This window comes from Takifugu rubripes, chromosome 8 (genome assembly GCF_901000725.2).
Source record: "Takifugu rubripes chromosome 8, fTakRub1.2, whole genome shotgun sequence".
Taxonomy (NCBI): Eukaryota; Metazoa; Chordata; class Actinopteri; order Tetraodontiformes; family Tetraodontidae; genus Takifugu; species Takifugu rubripes.
In genome coordinates, this window is record NC_042292.1 from 19,302,726 (window position 1) to 19,322,482 (window position 19,757).

The 19,757-nt window shown below is 47.5% G+C and overlaps 3 protein-coding genes across 6 annotated transcripts; all 3 read left to right on the forward strand.

Moving 5' to 3' along the window:
• The first annotated feature begins 390 nt into the window (after positions 1-390).
• On the forward strand, positions 391-12,014 carry ctc1 (CTS telomere maintenance complex component 1). Its single transcript, XM_029839974.1, has 25 exons — positions 391-1,001; positions 1,092-1,191; positions 1,333-1,426; positions 1,499-1,721; positions 1,806-2,020; positions 2,274-2,403; positions 2,492-2,782; positions 2,862-2,984; positions 3,134-3,363; positions 3,431-3,578; positions 3,897-4,081; positions 4,360-4,523; positions 4,590-4,704; positions 4,811-5,237; positions 5,300-5,389; positions 5,474-5,611; positions 8,098-8,144; positions 8,263-8,348; positions 8,438-8,573; positions 8,667-8,735; positions 8,815-8,974; positions 10,048-10,103; positions 10,391-10,547; positions 10,614-10,722; positions 10,947-12,014. The coding sequence occupies exons 1-25, from the start codon at positions 960-962 to the stop codon at positions 11,036-11,038; spliced, it is 3,627 nt and encodes a 1,208-aa protein (XP_029695834.1). The 5' UTR covers positions 391-959; the 3' UTR covers positions 11,039-12,014.
• A 1,551-nt stretch (positions 12,015-13,565) lies between these two features.
• LOC101070107 (HLA class II histocompatibility antigen, DR alpha chain-like) lies at positions 13,566-15,388 on the forward strand. The gene is made up of 4 exons (XM_029840064.1): positions 13,566-13,846; positions 14,020-14,265; positions 14,452-14,736; positions 15,117-15,388. Exons 1-4 carry the CDS (start codon positions 13,792-13,794, stop codon positions 15,236-15,238), a joined length of 708 nt encoding a protein of 235 aa, XP_029695924.1. The 5' UTR covers positions 13,566-13,791; the 3' UTR covers positions 15,239-15,388.
• A 604-nt stretch (positions 15,389-15,992) lies between these two features.
• Positions 15,993-19,304, forward strand: LOC101077981 (H-2 class II histocompatibility antigen, E-S beta chain-like). 4 transcript variants are annotated; one of them, XM_029840057.1, is made up of 6 exons: positions 15,993-16,144; positions 16,812-17,084; positions 17,570-17,783; positions 17,863-17,930; positions 18,667-18,780; positions 18,933-19,304. In XM_029840057.1, exons 1-6 carry the CDS (start codon positions 16,090-16,092, stop codon positions 18,956-18,958), a joined length of 750 nt encoding a protein of 249 aa, XP_029695917.1. In that variant the 5' UTR covers positions 15,993-16,089; the 3' UTR covers positions 18,959-19,304. The 4 variants fall into 4 exon arrangements, with proteins under 4 accessions (XP_029695917.1, XP_029695919.1, XP_029695918.1 ...); XM_029840059.1 differs by lacking the exons at positions 18,667-18,780; positions 18,933-19,304 and adding an exon at positions 18,173-18,189 and having other exon boundaries at positions 17,863-17,966; XM_029840058.1 differs by lacking the exons at positions 18,667-18,780; positions 18,933-19,304 and adding an exon at positions 18,064-18,094 and having other exon boundaries at positions 17,863-17,966.
• The last annotated feature ends 453 nt before the right edge of the window (positions 19,305-19,757 follow it).

Sequence of the window (19,757 nt, forward strand, 5' to 3'; positions counted from 1 at the left end):
GAGGGCGGAAGGCAGCAAAGAAGGAGGATGAACATGGACGTCTTTATTCTTTGTGTTCAGCTGTGGCTGGAGTGGCGTTATTAACTGGATTAGATAAAAACACAGTCATTAATAAACCAACGAGCACCCTGATTTTGACGTGGTGTTTTTAGTTATTTCCAAGCTTCCGACGGTATCATCATCCACACGAAGATGGGAGAACTATAAATATTAAGCGAAAGGTGGAAAACACAATTATTTGATGAGATAATGAAAGGATGAGAAATAATAACCCCCAGAGACGACAGTTTAGAGTTTACTGACAATTGACAGTGTCACAGTGGAGTTCTTAATTTTCCGGAGAACTGGCTTCACAGTCCCGTTTCAGAACCTCCTCCTGGTTCCTCCCTGGAAAAACAAGTTCTCCTCAAACACGCAAGTGATAGAACCCAAAAACCTGTGCTCCCCACCGGCATTGGTCATAAATTTGAACTTGATTCACGCTAATTCAAACTAATATTTTACTAACTAATCACACTCTGTACTTATTGGTTGTAGTTTTTAAAAATATATATCTATATAACTGTTTAACACTGTCAACTTTAGAATTATCCCTGATGGGATGGAACATCTTAAGAATTAATTTGAAATAATTGCACAACCGAATTTCTCATTTGAAACCTTTAATCACAAAATAATTTCGACTTTTAATATTTTATCCCTAGAATATGAAATTCCCCCGTCACTCGCTCTTATTGCAGTTCTTCTCACTGCCGCTGGGAGTCGCTATAAACTTGTCCTTGGTGCACGCGTGCATTGCTCTTGGATGCAATGAATTTTGAGCCATTCCGGATTCCGTAGTTAAACAGGAAGTAACGCTTGAAGCTTTTTGCGGGAGCGTCTATTTGACAAGATTTCTCGTTACTTTTGTGAACGACGCGCAGGGATCGCCTGGACTTTGTCCGTTTGGGGATGAGGACATGGATCGATTTCTGGATCACTTCAGATACAAAAGCGAGGCCGTCAGTAAAGTCTAACTGCTTCTGAATTTGGGATGATTACATTTCACCATCTACTCTACTACTCTTACTTGATTTCTCTATTTGCTGCAGGAGTCCAAGTGGTTACAGGAAATCTTCAGCTTCATTAGTCAACATCTTTTTCCTCTTGTTTCTAAGTTCACTGGACCTGCTGCTGACACTTGTGTGACAGGTTAGTGGTCCAGTCAGCATCTGGGGTGACTTGATGACTGTAATACTGGGGACGCATGAGCCAGCTCAGGAAGGCTCTTTCTGCTCCAGGTTGCTGTCCAACATTTCCTTCCTCATTTTATCCACTTACAATGTGTTGCAGGTGGAGGTGTGTGTTGTCAAGATCTTGCAATGTGTGTGGTCACAAAGATAGAGGAGAACATGTGTGTTTCACACACTTTACCTGTCAGCTACAGGTAAGACCTCAGGGGAAAAGACAGGTTTTGCTGCGGAGGATGTTGACTGACGCTTCCCTAACTTGACTCCAGGCTGGTCTCCATCTCCGAGCTGGTCTCCCAGCAACACTTGCCTTGTGTCAGCCGTCTCTCCTGGAGCACCAGTCAGCAGCGAGCATGGCTGAAAGAGGCAGAGCGTTCACCGCCAGGTCACCAGCCTCTACAGCGGGTGAACCTGCTGCTAACTGGCTGCTTAGAAGAGGGGCAGGCGGGAGGATGGAGGGTGACAGACACCAGTGGGAGTGTCCGGTGTGAGGTGGGTGCTCTCTTCTGCTGTCCATCTGTGGGTTTGGGCGCAACAGTCATATTTAAAGTTGTCCGTTTCTGCCTGTCCCTTTAGGGTGTGTCTTTTTCTCCACTGTGGCTGCATCATCCTGTCCTCTTTCCTAACTGGAACTACATCCCCCACAGTGGATCAGAGCAGGAGCAGAAAGGCGCTGGAGGACACGTGGAACTGATTGGTTCTCCTGTCCTTCTCCGTCCTGCCCCCGAGCAGAGGATGGATCTCACCAGAGCTGTTGGAGTGCGAGAAGCAGCAGGTTATCTCTCCAGCAGGTATCTCTCTCCTGTATTTAAGAGAATAGGAAATGCATATTATTAATGCCACAGCGGGCAAACGGCTGTAATTACACCCTGTTTATAAACACACGCCACAAGTGCAGACATGAACGTGGAACCACGGGAGAGTGTCAGGGGGAGGAAGCTGCCTGGAAGGGAGCTCAGCCATCAGACTTGTTTAGAGGGAAAGTTTACAGGAGACTGTTCACATCAAGATCACGTAAGCTGCCTCCGTGTTTCTGTCCTTCAGCCCTCGGGGACGGCGTTTGTCCGTGTGTGGTCATGTGGCTTCAGTCTGCGCTCTGCTCCGCGTGGCTGGAACGTCCTTCTTCTGCTTCTCGCTGACAGACGACACTCACCGTCTCCCTGTTCTCGTCAAGGTAGGACACTCGTCTCAGGGACGGCCCTGCAACTCTCCAGCCAAGATGACCTTCTGACCCGTCTGGATCTGTCTGTGCTTGGTTGCAGGAGAGCAGCAGGTTGTGGTGGAGTGACTGTTTGTGTGTTGGTGATCGTGTGTGTGTGACGTCGCTGCGTGTTTGTGCCTTGCGAGGATGGAAAGGAAACAGCATCTTGGCTGTGACTGATCACTCTGAAATCCACACAAACTACTCACAAGGTCCTCGAGAAGACTCGCGTGCTGACCCTCAGGGGGACACGCCCCCCTCACTAGTGATGTCATGTATCAATGACGACGACACTGAAGAGTCTCAGAGAATGTTCACCAGAACCAAGCAATCCAGAATCATCAATTACCAGGTGACTTTCAGACAATGCTGAGCTGTGATTGGCTGTCTTACATCTACCTTTGTGGTAAGCCCCACCCCTCTTCTCTCAGGGCACAGTGACAGAGGTTGTGAGCGCGGCGGCAGGTTTATATGTGATGGACGGGAAGGTGGGTCTGTGCCTTGCCTATCAGCCACCTTTAAGGAGGGAGCTGAGAGCGGGGGACTCGGTGCAGGTGAGTTTCGGGATATGGTTTGCTTCTCTTTCCTGTCTCTGTCATCTTTACCTGGAGAAAGCATTGTGGGTAGGAACAACTAGAGGTTTGTTTCTGCTATTAACAATTACAGGTTATTCATTTTACATGAGTTTCACATCTCACTGCAGATTACTCACGTCCACTTCCTGTTCCGGCCCAGTCCCGACTTTCCTCCCAGCATCCTCTGCACCTGCCTTCGTTCGACACTCAAGATCTCCTCCTTCAGCAAAGTGTCAGGGCCCCCAGCTGGCTCCAGCTGCCCCTGTGATGGGGTGTTACCACGACTGCTCTTGGAGAAAAACATGGGTATTTGTGAGTACCTGTGGGTTTGCCACCTGAGCTCCCAGCTGTCACACAGGTGAAACCACAGAGCAAATGGTCACATGGTTGCTGGGTTATGGTGACTGATTATTCTTTCTTCCTAGTCTGGTTCCCCGTATGTTGAAGCACTGTGTGTGTATGTTGTCATGGAAACTGATGGCGTTGGTCTGGAGACGAGAAAGAGTAGACAAAGAAAGGAGAAACATTTACTCTGAGATGCTGGATGAGCCTCACACCTGTCCACTGACACAGGTAGATACACCTCTGTCCTGTTGTCTCCTGTGTCCCCTGTGTCTCTGTAGTAGTGTCGACCCAGCTGTGTCCCCTGTGTCCCCTGTGTCTCTGTAGTAGTGTTGACCCAGCTGTGTCCCCTGTGTCTCTGCAGTAGTGTCGACCCAGCTGTGTCCCCTGTGTCTCTGCAGTAGTGTTGACCCAGCTGTGTCTCCTGTGTCTCTGTAGTAGTGTTGACCCAGCTGTGTCTCCTGTGTCTCTGTAGTAGTGTTGACCCAGCTGTGTCTCCTGTGTCTCTGTAGTAGTGTTGACCCAGCTGTGTCCCCTGTGTCTCTGCAGTACAGAGTCGACCCCGCTCGTCCTCAGTACGTCAGTGTTTCGGAGCTCTGCCAGTCTCTTCTGGATTGCTGGTCTTCAGTATCGCTGGAGTCTTTGCTGCCTGATGGTGGGTCCAGTCTGACCAGGTCACAGATCAACACGATGCTGTCCTGGTCCTTTAATGTCCAGACTGGCAGCAGGCTCAGGTAAACCACTGAGATCCAAGGTTGCTAGTTTCACACAAACTTTGTGAATTACAAATTTATACAGATCATTTTCAATAATGACAACATTAAACATTAAATAATTGGACACGTTATTTATTGTTGACCATAAACTCCTAAATAAACATGCAACTCTGTTTGTGTTCATCACAAATCTATGAAGCTTTTTAATCACCTTTTTGACAGTTTTGTCTGAACAAGCACATTTGCAGCATGAATCATAGATCTGTTGTGTTAATGTGAAGTGTGTCCCCACGCAGACGGCGCCCCCTGTTGTTGGTTGGCATCCTGGAGCTTCCATCGAAGACATCAGAACTTACTCTGCAGCTGAGGGATGGAACAGCAGCTGTAGCATGCGTCGCCACGGAGACAAACCATGGAGAGGACGAGGGACAGAAGACAGCCTGCAACACTGCCTGGATAGGTACAACACACACACACACACACACACACGAACATGCACAGTCAGCTGAAATATTGTGTGTTACAGGTTGTCTGGTGTGTGTCCTGGAGTTCATGGTCGTGACGGAGAGATTTATTCAATCTGATTTTCCCTCCTTTCAACACCTGGACCAGGAGAAGTACATCACACACAAAAACTGCAGGTACACACACACACACATGTACACACACACACACATGTACACACACACACACACACACCCCTCTTCAAAAAATGAATGCTTGTGTCTTTGTGTCTGTGTGAGACAGAGTCTACCTGCAGTTTTCTGTGGACCATGTCCACATCCTGAGTCCCTCTGTTGCCATGGAGACACACCTGCACCAGAAGGGGCGGGACTTAGCTGCTGATGTCTCAGGGAAGATGGAGAGAATGCAAGAAGGGGAAATTGGAGGTCAGAAGAAAAGAAAGTTGGAAGAAGAACCAACAGTTCCACCCTGGGTCCCCTCTGCTGCCATGGCCACTGGTCCAGTTAGTGGGTGGCAGTGTGTCTCCATGGTGATTAGAGTGGAGCACAAGGAGGGGGTGTCATGGAGGAATGCTGGTTTAAATGAGGCAGACGTGGGCCTTGTACTCTGCTTCAGCGCCAAAGCTGCTGTGATGGGGCCAGTGGTGACATGGAGGCAGGATCCCCAAAACAGACCAATGTCAGAGAAGGAGACGACAACGGAGAGCAAGGTGAGGAAACAGCCAAGTCCTGCCCTCATGTCTCCATCATGCACCTGTATTTCTGCCTCCAGGTGCTCCTGGTATTTTCAGGATTGACAGTTCGCTGGTTCCCTGTAATTCAGCCTGGATCTTTCTACCGACTGGTGGCAACAAACTCGCAGGTAAATACATCCTGATTTAATCCAGACCTGAGCTGAAATCAGTGTTGTCATTAAACTGCTGCTGCTTCTGTCTGTGTCCACCAGGATCCTTGCGTTCTGATTGGCTCGGCTGTTTCTGCTCAGTCAGGGGTGGAGCTCCACGCAGACTCCACCCTCCAGGTCCAACCTGATTGGAGGTTTCACACGCTGACAAAATCCTTGCTGCTGCCGGCCTTCAGACAGGTGAATCACTGAGCTACAGACAGGTGAATCACTGAGCTACAGACAGGTGAATCACTGAGCTACAGACAGGTGAATCACTGAGCGACAGCCAGGTGAATCACTGAGCTACAGACAGGTGAATCACTGAGCTACAGACAGGTGAAACACTGAGCTAGAGACAGGTGAAACACTGAGCTACAGACAGGTGAAACACTGAGCTACAGACAGGTGAAACACTGAGCTACAGGTGGGTGAATCACTGAGCTAGAGACAGGTGAAACACTGAGCTACTGTGGGTGAATCACTGAGCTACAGGTGGGTGAATCACTGAGCTAGAGACAGGTGAAACACTGAGCTACTGTGGGTGAATCACTGAGCTACAGGTGGGTGAATCACTGAGCTAGAGACAGGTGAAACACTGAGCTACAGTGGGTGAATCACTGAGCTAGACACAGGTGAAACACTGAGCTACAGTGGGTGAATCACTGAGCTAGAGACAGGTGAATCACTGAGCTAGAGACAGGTGAAACACTGAGCTACAGACAGGTGAATCACTGAGCTACAGACAGGTGAAACACTGAGCTACAGACAGGTGAAACACTGAGTTACAGACAGGTGAATCACTAAGCTACAGGTGGGTGAATCACTGAGCTAGAGACAGGTGAAACACTGAGCTACAGACAGGTGAATCACTGAGCTAGAGACAGGTGAAACACTGAGCTACAGTGGGTGAAACACTGAGCTACAGACAGGTGAATCACTGAGCTAGAGACAGGTGAAACACTGAGCTACAGACAGGTGAAACACTGAGCTACAGACAGGTGAAACACTGAGCTACAGACAGGTGAAACACTGAGCTACAGTGGGTGAATCACTGAGCGACAGCCAGGTGAATCACTGAGCTAGAGACAGGTGAAACACTGAGCTACTGTGGGTGAATCACTGAGCTACAGGTGGGTGAATCACTGAGCTAGAGACAGGTGAAACACTGAGCTACAGTGGGTGAATCACTGAGCTAGAGACAGGTGAAACACTGAGCTACAGTGGGTGAATCACTGAGCTAGAGACAGGTGAATCACTGAGCTAGAGACAGGTGAATCACTGAGCTAGAGACAGGTGAAACACTGAGCTACAGACAGGTGAAACACTGAGCTACAGGTGGGTGAATCACTGAGCTAGAGACAGGTGAAACACTGAGCTACAGTGGGTGAATCACTGAGCTAGAGACAGGTGAATCACTGAGCTAGAGACAGGTGAATCACTGAGCTACAGACAGGTGAAACACTGAGCTACAGACAGGTGAAACACTGAGTTACAGACAGGTGAATCACTAAGCTACAGGTGGGTGAATCACTGAGCTAGAGACAGGTGAAACACTGAGCTAGAGACAGGTGAATCACTAAGCTACAGGTGGGTGAATCACTGAGCTAGAGACAGGTGAAACACTGAGCTACAGTGGGTGAAACACTGAGCTACAGACAGGTGAATCACTGAGCTAGAGACAGGTGAAACACTGAGCTACAGACAGGTGAAACACTGAGCTACAGACAGGTGAAACACTGAGCTACAGACAGGTGAATCACTGAGCTACAGACAGGTGAATCACTGAGCTACAGTGGGTGAATCACTGAGCTACAGACAGGTGAATCACTGAGGTACAGTGGGTGAATCACTGAGCTACAGACAGGTGAATCACTGAGCTACAGTGGGTGAATCACTGAGCTACAGACAGGTGAATCACTGAGCTACAGAGAGGTGAATCACTGAGCTACAGACAGGTGAATCACTGAGCTACAGTGGGTGAATCACTGAGCTACAGTGGGTGAATCACTGAGCGACAGCCAGGTGAATCACTGAGCGACAGCCAGGTGAATCACTGAGCTACAGACAGGTGAAACACTGAGCTACAGACAGGTGAATCACTGAGCTACAGACAGGTGAATCACTGAGCTACAGAGAGGTGAATCACTGAGCTACAGACAGGTGAATCACTGAGCTACAGACAGGTGAATCACTGAGCGACAGTGGGTGAATCACTGAGCGACAGTGGGTGAATCACTGAGCTACAGTGGGTGAATCACTGAGCTACAGACAGGTGAATCACTGAGCTACAGACAGGTGAATCACTGAGCTACAGACAGGTGAAACACTGAGCTACAGTGGGTGAATCACTGAGCGACAGCCAGGTGAATCACTGAGCTACAGACAGGTGAAACACTGAGCTACAGACAGGTGAATCACTGAGCTACAGACAGGTGAATCACTGAGCTACAGACAGGTGAATCACTGAGCTACAGTGGGTGAAACACTGAGCTACAGACAGGTGAAACACTGAGCTACAGGTGGGTGAATCACTGAGCTAGAGACAGGTGAAACACTGAGCTACTGTGGGTGAAACACTGAGCTACAGGTGGGTGAATCACTGAGCTAGAGACAGGTGAATCACTCAGCTACAGACAGGTGAATCACTGGATTTAGTGGTAATTATTTTCTGTCTGTGTCTTCAGGCTCCCTCAAAAAGGGTCCTCTCTGTCTCTGAGGTTTTAGAATGCAGGTAATTAATTTCTTGATCATCACAGATCTGATAATCAACTGTGACTGTCAGTATTGATCCAAGGCTGGTGTGTGTGTGTGTGTGTGTGTCTGTGTGTGTGGGTGTGTGTGTGTTTTAGCTGTGACCTGGTGTGTTTCCAGGCTCTGCTGATTGACAGGATCAGTGTAAACGATGGTTTCAATGACTCTGGAGACAAAAACAAAGGTCACGTTAATACCTGGAATTGTTGATTTAAATAAACATTGTCAACAAACTGAGCAGAGGGAAACATGACTGTTTGTCTGACTGAGCAGGTGTTCGTCTCACCGTCTGTGACCAGAGTGGGCGGAGTCTCCGCGTGTACCTGGATCTGACCCACACTCCCTACCCTCTTGGCTTGTTGCCTGGTAACACGCTGCTGTTCTCTGAGTTTCAGAGGAGGGTGTCCAGGTAAAACACACCTGCGCACACAAAAATGACCTGTATGTTTCACATTTTTAATGATGTAGATGAACTGTGCGTGCATGCGTGTGTGTATTTCAGGGCAGGAAGTGTGTATTGCAGCTATTTGCCCGTCAGTTCCATCACTGTTGTCTCGTTGGGAGATTCCAGGTAAAACACGTCAGCGTTTCCACTGATCATTGCTGCATCGATCGAGGGTTTCATCCTGGTGTTTGTGTTCACATTTCAGCCCCAACCAGCCTCCTCCAGCTCCCATCATGCACCTTGGTGTGTGGGCAGGAAGTACAGGGCCAAGCTTCATTGTGGGTCAGGTCAAAGGTCATGTGGTGTGTGTCCTGTTTGTACGACTGCAGTGGATCTGCTCGCTGTGTGGAGGTCTCTACAGACAGGTGCTGTAACGTGCTCACAGATGATGACAGTGTCCCTGTGTCTTTGGTGACAGTGTCCACGTGTCTTTGTTGACAGTGTCCACGTGTCTTTGTTGACAGTGTCCATGTGTCTTTGTTGACAGTGTCCACGTGTCTTTGTTGACAGTGTCCACGTGTCTTTGTTGACAGTGTCCACGTGTCTTTGGTCACAGTGTCCACGTGTCTTTGGTGACAGTGTCCATGTGTCTTTGTTGACAGTGTCCATGTGTCTTTGTTGACAGTGTCCCTGTGTCTTTGTTGACAGTGTCCATGTGTCTTTGTTGACAGTGTCTGTGTGTCCACGTGTCTTTGTTGACAGTGTCCATGTGTCTGTGTGTCTTTGTTGACAGTGTCTGTGTGTCTTTGTTGACAGTGTCCATGTGTCTGTGTGTCCACCTGTCTGTGTGTCCACGTGTCTTTGTTGACAGTGTCTGTGTGTCTGTGTGTCTTTGTTGACAGTGTCTGTGTGTCTTTGTTGACAGTGTCCGTGTGTCTTTGTTGACAGTGTCCGTGTGTCTTTGTTGACAGTGTCCATGTGTCTGTGTCCATGTGTCTTTATTGACAGTGTCCCTGTGTCTTTATTGACAGTGTCCCTGTGTCTTTATTGACAGTGTCCATGTGTCTTTATTGACAGTGTCCCTGTGTCTTTACTGACAGTGTCCATGTGTCTTTGGTGACAGTGTCCCTGTGTCTTTATTGACAGTGTCCCTGTGTCTTTATTGACAGTGTCCATGTGTCTTTATTGACAGTGTCCATGTGTCTTTATTGACAGTGTCCCTGTGTCTTTATTGACAGTGTCCATGTGTCTTTGGTGACAGTGTCCCTGTGTCTTTATTGACAGTGTCCATGTGTCTTTATTGACAGTGTCCATGTGTCTTTATTGACAGTGTCCGTGTGTCTTTGTTGACAGTGTCTGTGTGTCTTCGTTAACAGTGTCCGTGTGTCTTTGTTGACAGTGTCCCTGTGTCTTTGGTGACAGTGTCCACCTGTCTGTGTGTCCACCTGTCTGTGTGTCCACGTGTCTTCAGCAGCTGTGCTCTGTCTCCCTCTCTCAGTCCTGTTCCGGTCCTCGGTGCTGCTCCAGCTCATCGGTTTTTCAGTCCAAAGCAAAGTGAGACCTGTTCCTGGACGGGTTCTGTCCACCTTCCCCAGAGAACTGTTCTGTTGTTCGGATGATCAGTAACTACAGCAGGAAGTACCATCATGAACTGTGGACCCGTGCACACCCGTCAGGTGGTGAACACCCCCCACGACTGGTGGGGAGTGTTCACCATGACAACCGTGCTGCTGCTCTGGTCCTACAGTCGGTGGATCACATCATGTTCACGTGGTTCTGAATCTGAACCAGTGGAGCCGGTTTAGGGTCTTGGTCTGACTTCATTCTCTCTGGATCATCAGGCTGGTGCTGGATGACGGGACAGGTGAGGCTCACGTCTGGGTCTCAGGTGCTCTGGTCCGTCCCCTGCTGGGACTGAACGATCGTCAGTGGGAGGGGCTTCAGAGAGCGCTCCGAGTCAGGGGCCAGGTGGAGGTGTACCCCTGGGGCCAGAGCTTGGTGCGTACCACTTCCTGTGTGAGCCCAGAGCACCGGCGTGTGTGTTCATGCGTGTGTATTTTCCAGGTGTGTGCCGACGCTCTCCTGCACTTCCTGTTGTGTGTGTGCAGCAGTAAAGTTGTGTGTCGCCAGCTCGCGCTCACCTGCAGGAGACACAACAGACAGAGATCAGAAGGTAACGATGGTATACAAACTCCGACCCTCTTCGCTCGTTGCCATGGAGATGACGCTCATGTTGTTTATCCATTTAGCTGATGACATCACAGGTGACGTCTCCTCTGTGGGACAGTGATGTTCCGCTCTTGTCCACGAGGGGGAGCTCTAACCTTTAGGAGCTGTAGAACCTGACAGTCACGGGTTCTGTGCCGCGTTCTTAAAGAACAACTTTTATCGTTTCAGAATCAAAGAGGTTCAGTCGAGGAGATCGAGATTTCCTGACCAGGTTGACTCCGCCCCTCCAGCTCACCTGTCTGCACATCAACACACCCTGAGTTCCCCAGTTCATCTGCAGTGTGACACAATTTCATGCTTCATTCAGGAGTTTCTGTAAGAGACATTTTAATAGAACTATTTATTCTAGAAGAACAATTTCAGCTTGTTCTAACTTCCAGGAAGCTCTTCATATTATCACGGTGAGCAGAAACTGTCCTGGGAGAGCTGATGGACCTGTCGCTGGTTATTGGCTCATGTTTGGGTGTCACACATGTCAAACATGATCATGTAAAGGGAAAATCACTGGAAATGTAAAGATCAAACTGTTTCATTGGCTTCAACACAAATTCTAAACATGTGATTTATGTATAAGCTAGCCTAGCTTAGCTTAGCTTTGTTCCACCGTTTCCTGTCAGCTACTGGAGGTCGTTTGAGCCATCAAAGAACAAGATGGTGATAATGTCAGGGTGCAAGTTTGGACCTGCTGCCCAGCAGGTGGCGCACCAGCGTCTCTGGTAACGGCTGGTCGTCCTCAATGTTCTGTTGCCTAGTGACGGATGATAAAATAGACGGCTGCTTCGTGATTGGCTCTAAAATTAGCATGCGCGGTCACATGGTCGTGTTATTAATATTTATTTTCTGTTTATTGTCAACACGTTTGTGTATTTATTTCTGCAACTCTGCACAATAACAATATAACACGGTTTTATTTCTAATGTAGTGAATCTTTTCCTGAGAACACGTTGCTTGTGCGCGTGTAAACCTTTTATCGAAGGCGTCTGGCCTGTAGGGGGCGTCGTGGCGCCTCCTCCTCCCCTGGTGTTCAGCACCAAACTGCTGCTGCTGGATACTGATGACGCCTCGGCAGCTCGGCCTCTGATTGGCTGCTGGCTGAAGAGGAAGTGAAAGACGACTGTTGGGACTTTCCAGAGATGCTGCGTTCAGGTGTCCAGACAAGAAAGAACTGCTCCGACGCTTTCATCACACACACACACACACACACACACACACACTCTCGGAATAAACAAGTTTAACCAAATGACTCTAAAATGAAAGTATTGTTGGCTGATGTGTCAGCAGGATTCTTGTTGACTCCATGTTTGACAGATGAGCCTCGGTTCTGCTGCAGTTCTGTTTCTCTTCAAACAGAATGTTTTTAATTCAAACTAATGTGGTCTCATTGTTCCATGCAACAATCTTCACATGATCTTCCTGCGTGTCTTCATCAGTAACATCATTTATGGTCGCTGGTCTCCTGCTTCTCCTGATCATTAATGTGACAGACACCTTTCATTTCCTCTAAATGGATCTGGGTTCCTTCAGCTTCATCTCCACTGACTGTTGAACCCTGATCTGGTTCCTGTTTCCACCAGTTTTTGCTAATCAGGCCTTTACACAGACCAGGGACCGATCTAGAAAACTACAAACACCCAACAAGTCCATGAAGGGCTTAATTGTTGTGTCCTGTGTGTGTGTGTGTGTGTGTGTGTGTGTGTGTGTGTGTGTGTGTGTGTGTGTGTGTGTGTGTTCATCCAAGAAGATTTTAAGAGGGATCTCAAAGGGATCAAACCCAGAACGAATGTGGGCATGAATACGATCCTCTCCCAGCACGAGGCTGCGCTGTGATTGGTCGACCTCCAATCAGAATCTGTTGTTACATAATGAGAAAACAACAACGTCTCTAAGTTAGCATTTTCTATCATGAAATCTTGTTTTTCTTTGATTTTATTTGAATAACGTGAACAGTCTCATTTATTTTCTATCATTTGTTCTGGGAATATTAATGTCGGATTAAAGAATTTGGGATTATGAGCTATTTTTCAGAATAAACTAATTTATAAAACGGAGGTACGACTTTATCAATTAATCACTCTTTATTCATACAACGTCTTCTGTAATATAAATACTAATCACAGGACGGCTAGCGAGAACACTACAGTACCCTTAGCATGTGAAGCTACATCATGCTAACGAAGAAAAACAGCTGTTTTGGTAGAGCGCCATCTGAACAGGCTCCGCCCCCTGATGGCAGCATGAGTCCAAGAGTTTCTGCTGAGGTTCCTGGAGCATCAGCTGACACCAGACTTGTTCCTTCTCTTTGGATCAGGTTCTTCAGGTTCTGCTCATGTTCACATCTTCCGTGTTGGTGCTTTCAGAAGCTTCAGATGAAATTTCTCATTTAAACCTGTTTATTTACATTTATTTCCAACGGGATCATCGTCAGCTCTGAATGTTTGACTGAAATACCAATAAATCAAGGCACCAACACTAAATACTCAGTATTCTGGAACAAACGTGTTTACTTTCTGTTCAATCTGAATTAAAACTTTTCATCCCTCACTGAAATCTAAAATAATAAAATCTCTCCAGATTAAATGAAAGTTTACTTACTCCACAGATTTAATAAAAAGAAAATTATTCCTAAACAGAAGTATTGATGACTGAGCTGATATCAGGTTCTGTGAGCTGTAGCCTTTACCTGGTTATTGATGATGTCACCACAGCTCTGCTCTCTGATTGGCTGCTCAAAGTCTTGAAAGTTCAACAACAGCCGAGTTTCTGTCAGACTTCCTCAGAGCGGATCAGAGTTAGACCAGATCACAGTTAGACCGGATCACAGTTAGACCGGATCACAGTTAGACCAGATCACAGTTAGACCAGATCACAGTTAGACCGGATCAGAGTTAGACCAGATCAGAGTTGGACCAGGTCACAGTTAGACCGGATCAGAGTTAGACCAGATCAGAGTTGGACCAGGTCACAGTTAGACCAGATCAGCCTTGGTCACAGACTGGCTCAGCTCCACAGGTAGATGATGAAGATGTTGCTCCTCATCCTCTGCTGCGTCCTCGGTGTCTCTGCTGACAGTGAGTTTGTGTTGGACAGACAGACAGGCAGACAGACAGACAGACAGGCAGACAGACAGACAGACAGACAGACAGACAGACAGACAGACAGACAGACAGACAGACAGACAGACAGACAGACAGACTGACTGACTGACTGACTGACTGACTGAAGGTTGTCTTTCTCTTCTCAGGTCAACATAAAGACATTCGTATCACAGGCTGTTCAGACTTGGATGGAGAAGACATGTTTGGTCTGGATGGTGAAGAGCTTTGGTACGCAGACTTCAGTAAAGGAGAAGGAGTCGACGGCACCCCTCCGTTCATAGATCCTGTCACATTTGAAGGCTTCTACAGCACAGCTGTGACTAATCTGCAGATCTGTAAATCCAACATGGATGTTGTTCGTAAAGGCAACAAAGACATGCCGCCAGAGACAGGTAAAAACACGCCGTCCTCCATCTGTGACTGAATAAGTTGAACTGCATCAATATTCTACAGACAATTTAGCCACTAATACAGTTTATGAAATCTTCTGGAATAACTGATGATGAAGATAAAATGTTCATTCTGCAGCTGAGAACAAGGTGAACTCCTACTGACGTCTGACTGATGCCTTTGTTCAGTTGCTCCCACCAGTCCGGTGATCTACACCAAAGAGGAAGTCCAGCTGAGTCAGCAGAACACTCTGATCTGTTTCGTGACCGGCTTCTATCCGGCTCCCGTTAACGTCTCCTGGACCAGGAACGGAGAGCACGTGACCCAGGGGACCAGCATCAACGTTCCCTACCCCAACAAAGAGGGAACCTTCACCCAGATCTCCAGACTGGCCTTCGTCCCCCAGCAGGGAGACATTTACAGCTGCAGGGTCCAACACCCGGCGCTGAGCGGCCTGGACACCAGGATGTGGAGTGAGAGGGATTATTACTGTTGTTATTACTACTGTTATTACTGTTACCGTTCATTATTATCACTGATATGTTGTTATTATTATTATTGCTGTTATTTAAACACAGACAGACAGGCAGAAACAGGCAGACAGGCAGGCAGGCAGGCAGACAGACAGGCAGACAGACAGACAGACAGACAGACAGACAGACAGACAGACAGACAGGCAGGCAGGCAGACAGGCAGACAGACAGACAGACAGACAGACAGACAGACAGACAGACAGACAGGCAGACAGACAGGCAGGCAGACAGACAGACAGACAGGCAGGCAGACAGACAGACAGACAGGCAGACAGACAGACAGACAGACAGGCAGCTAATGTGTGTTTGCATGTCTGCAGCTGTGGAGGTGCAGCAGCCTGGAGTTGGCCCTGCAGTCTTCTGTGGTCTGGGTCTGACCTTGGGTCTCCTCGGGGTCGCTGCAGGGACCTTCTTCCTCATCAAAGGGAACGAGTGCAGATGATCCAGAGGATCCAGAGGATCCAGAGGATCCCGATGTTGTGGATCGTTGTTCCCACAGCTTGTGCTCACTAAGATCACAGTCAGCTCATGTTGATAAATGCTGGATGATTTTTCTCTGATGTCTTCAAATATTAAAAACCTGAAAAGATGAGAAAGTGTTTGATTTGAAGTGAGTTCAAATGGCAGAAAAACATCAAAGGAACTTGATTTTATTGGTCACTAAAGACTGTCACTATTAATATAATAAAATAATAATAATAATAATAATAATAATAATAATAATAATAATAATAATAATAATAAATACATCTAAGGGGGTTCAGGGCCAGGCAGGAGCTCCAGACCTTCTGTCAGGATGGACCCGGTTCTTCACAGGAACTCGGGTTCTTTATGAGGCCACAGGGGGCGGAGTCTAACCTGCCCTCAGGAGGCAGGAGGACACCTGGACAGGTGTTGTGTCCATCAGCACAGTGGCTGGTAGAAAAGATCTTCCCTTTTAAAGGTTGTCTTCTAGACGCTCTGGTCATCAAGCAGAAGCTCTTTTGTTTGTTTAGGAGCTTTTTTTATTATTAGATCTCATAAAATTATTTTTATTATTATTAGAACTCATAAAACGAACTCACCAGATTAAAATCGCTGGGTTGGTGAAGAAGGAGAGCTTCTGGTCACCCGGTTAAATCAGATCGAGGGATCTTAGAACCTGCAGAGGTCGTTCCAGGTGAAGCGCGAGCTGATCTCGCCAGCGGATCAGTCTGCCTGGCAACAGCTGATGAGCCGCTGACGTCAGCGCGACTTTAAATTGAGTTCCGACTCAGCTCGAGTCAGTGATCGTTTCACGAGCTTCACAGCAGGATGTCTTCATCATCTCTCAGAGTCTTCCTCCTCTTCATCAGCCTGTACACGGCAGGTAAGAGCAGCTCATCGATACGCTGATCACTCATCGATACGCTGATCACTCACAATACGCTGATCACTCATCGATACGCTGATCACTCACAATACGCTGATCACTCATCGATACACTGATCACTGATCGATACACTGATCACTCACCGATACAATGATCACTCACCGATACGCTGATCACTCATTAATACACTGATCACTCATCGATACACTGATCACTCATCGATACGCTGATCACTCACCGATACGCTGATCACTCATCGATACACTGATCACTCACCGATACGCTGATCACTCATTAATACGCTGATCACTCATTAATACACTGATCACTCATCGATACACTGATCACTCATCGATACGCTGATCACTCACCGATACGCTGATCACTCATCGATACACTGATCACTCACCGATACGCTGATCACTCATTAATACACTGATCACTCATTGATACGCTGATCACTCATCGATACGCTGATCACTCATTAATACACTGATCACTCATTAATACACTGATCACTCATTAATACGCTGATCACTCATTAATACGCTGATCACTCATCGATACGCTGATCACTCACCGATACGCTGATCACTCATCGATACGCTGATCACTCACCGATACATTGATCACTCATCGATACCGACCCCTCTTCTCTCTGCAGGTGGATTTCGATATTATGAGATGGATCAATGTGATTTTAACTCCACCGATCTGAAGGACATCGAATATTCCAGATCAATTTACTACAACAAACTGATGCTTGTCCGCTTCAGCAGCAGCGTGGGGAAGTTTGAGGGATTCACGAAATTCGGATTACGTGCGGCGGACGGCTGGAATAATCAGAGTTCATATCTGGAGGGGCTGAGGGGTGAGAAGGAGCGATACTGTGAGCGCAATATAAAGATCTGGTACAGCAACATTCTGTCAAAGTCCGGTAAGTCTGCGGCTCCTTTACAGCCCAAATCTCACATCACACTATTGATCACCGATGATCGCTTGATCATCCATGGATCCACCTGCAGCAGCAGATCGAACAGGCGAACAGCGCCACCTGGTGGTTGATCGCGGTCACTGCAGGGAAATAGTTTAGATCACTGACTGCAATTTTATTCTTTTGTATTTTATGTATTTATGTGTTTTATTATTGTTATTATGTTTATGATCATTATCATCATTATTATTACTTTTAAAATAAATTTATGACTGAATGAATTTCCTCAAACTGAAAAAATATTGACTTTTGAACTGCTGAATGTTTCTAAAAGTTGTCTGTGATAATAATAATAATTATTATCGATAATAATAATAATAATAATTATTGTTGTTGTTGTTACTAGGCCATTAGCTTTGCTTTGAGAAGAATCATTCTAAATGACCACCAATCCCCTCTGACCCGGTGCTCCACCTTCTTCTCTCCAGTTGAGCCCACTGTTCGAGTGCACTCGGTGGTGCCCCCTGCTGGAGGACATCCCGCCATGTTGGTCTGCAGCGTCTACGACTTCTACCCCAGATACATCAAAGTGAGCTGGCAGAGAGATGGAGAAGAGGTCAGCCAGGATGTGACCTCCACGGACGAGCTGGCGGACGGCGACTGGTTCTACCAGCTGCACTCTCACCTGGAGTACACGCCCAGGTGGGTCCGGCTCTACGGCCAGATGCAGGTCAACGACCTTGACTGACCCGGTACTGACGGCTCTGATGTGTTGGAACAGGTCTGGAGAGAAGATCTCCTGCGTGGTGGAGCACGCCAGCCTGAAAACCCGTTTGGTCAAAGACTGGGGTAACCACCTGTCTGTCTGCTCTGCTGCCTGTCTGTCTGTCTGAGACTCACCTGTCTGTCTGTCAGAGACTCACCTGTCTGTCTACTCTGCTGCCTGTCTGTCTGTCAGAGACTCACCTGTCTGTCTGTCAGAGACTCACCTGTCTGTCTGCTCTGCTGCCTGTCTGAGACTCACCTGTCTGTCTGCTCTGCTGCCTGTCTGAGACTCACCTGTCTGTCTGCTCTGCTGCCTGTCTGTCTGAGACTCACCTGTCTGTCTGCTCTGCTGCCTGTCTGTCTGTCTGAGACTCACCTGTCTGTCTGCTCTGCTGCCTGTCTGTTTGTCTGTCAGAGACTCACCTGTGTGTCTGCTCTGCTAGCTGTCTGTCTGTCTGTCAGAGACTCACCTGTCTGTCTGCTCTGCTGCCTGTCAAAGACTCACCTGTCTGTCTGCTCTGCTGCCTGTCTGTCTGAGACTCACCTGTCTGTCTGTCAGACACTCACCTGTCTGTCTGCTCTGCTGCCTGTCTGAGACTCACCTGTCTGTCTGTCAGAGACTCACCTGTCTGTCTGCTCTGCTGCCTGTCTGAGACTCACCTGTCTGTCTGTCTGAGACTCACCTGTCTGTCTGCTCTGCTGCCTGCCTGTCTGTCTGTCAGAGACTCACCTGTCTGTCTGCTGCCTGCCTGTCTGTCTGCTCTACTGTCTGTCTGCCTGTCAGAGACTCACCTGTCTGTCCCCACCTGTCTCCCCTCAGACCCATCCATGCCTGAATCTGAGAGGAACCAGATCGCCATCGGAGCATCAGGCCTGATCCTGGGTCTGATCTTGTCTCTGGCTGGATTCATCTACTTCAAGAGAAAATCTCGAGGTCAGACCAGTTTATCCCAGTTTAGACCAGACCAGTTTGGCTGGTTCAGACCAGTTTGGATGGTTCAGACCAGTTTGGATCGTTCAGACCAGTTTGGATCGTTCAGACCAGTTGGGTCCCTGACCCTGTTGTGTGTCTCTTTCTTTCTTTAGGGAGGATCCTGGTTCCCAATAACTGATCCTGGTCCTAGTCCTGGTCCTGGACCTGGTTCTGTATCCTCCTGCTGCCTGCCACCTGCTGGAGCGGCTGATGATCTGCGTTCTGGTCCAGAACCTGGTTCTGGGCTGCATTTATCTGGACTGTTGAGCTTCTCTGTCATAATCAGCATTTTCTTTCTGCTCCTTCAACAAATGTGATCAGTAATGTGATCAGTAATGTGATCAGTAATGTGATCAATAATGTGATCAATAATGTGATCAGTCAGAGCTGACAGTTTGTGTGATTGATATTTTCTAATCTTCTACTGATGTGATGCATTTATAACTCCAATAAACCACCTGAGAACTCTGATGTCTCATTAATAACCTGCTTATTCTGGACATTTCAGGGCTGCTGCCCCCTGGTGGCAGAAATAAAGATGTTTGATCATGAGGAATCCATCAGATTTAAAGATCATTTGAGAGGGAATCATCTCAGCAGCTCAACAATAGTGAATAAATGTGTGATTGTTGTTCAGATTTGAGGGATTATTCAGTAGATTGTTAATCTGTGATGACCAAGAGAGACAGAAATGAAGATGAGCACAAAGATTATTGCTCAATAATTTGAACATGGAAGATTCTGCTAATAACGTGGTAATAAAAGATCAATATCACATATCTGTGACGGGTATGGTATGGACCCAAGTGCAGTACAAAACAGGCAATAAACTGATGATCCGTTAACAGGTTTATTAACTGTAATCTGGCAAACAAAGCACAGTTCGAGGGCGGGGCAGTGGACTTGGTCGAGGCAGGCAAAAAGTCAGTAACCGGGAA

Bases quoted from the DNA above. Each gene is read 5' to 3' on its own strand.
- ctc1 (XM_029839974.1), top strand. From the start codon at position 960: ATGGATCGATTTCTGGATCACTTCAGATACAAAAGCGAGGCC. The intron at 2,783-2,861 runs GTGACTTTCAGA...CTCTTCTCTCAG, and splicing joins CCAGAATCATCAATTACCAG to GGCACAGTGACAGAGGTTGT. The intron at 10,548-10,613 runs GTGCGTACCACT...TGTATTTTCCAG, and splicing joins ACCCCTGGGGCCAGAGCTTG to GTGTGTGCCGACGCTCTCCT.
- LOC101070107 (XM_029840064.1), top strand. From the start codon at position 13,792: ATGATGAAGATGTTGCTCCTCATCCTCTGCTGCGTCCTCGGTGTCTCT. The intron at 13,847-14,019 runs GTGAGTTTGTGT...TTCTCTTCTCAG, and splicing joins CCTCGGTGTCTCTGCTGACA to GTCAACATAAAGACATTCGT. The intron at 14,266-14,451 runs GTAAAAACACGC...GCCTTTGTTCAG, and splicing joins AGACATGCCGCCAGAGACAG to TTGCTCCCACCAGTCCGGTG.
- LOC101077981 (XM_029840057.1), top strand. From the start codon at position 16,090: ATGTCTTCATCATCTCTCAGAGTCTTCCTCCTCTTCATCAGCCTGTAC. The intron at 17,085-17,569 runs GTAAGTCTGCGG...TCTTCTCTCCAG, and splicing joins CAACATTCTGTCAAAGTCCG to TTGAGCCCACTGTTCGAGTG. The intron at 18,781-18,932 runs GTCAGACCAGTT...TTCTTTCTTTAG, and splicing joins CTTCAAGAGAAAATCTCGAG to GGAGGATCCTGGTTCCCAAT.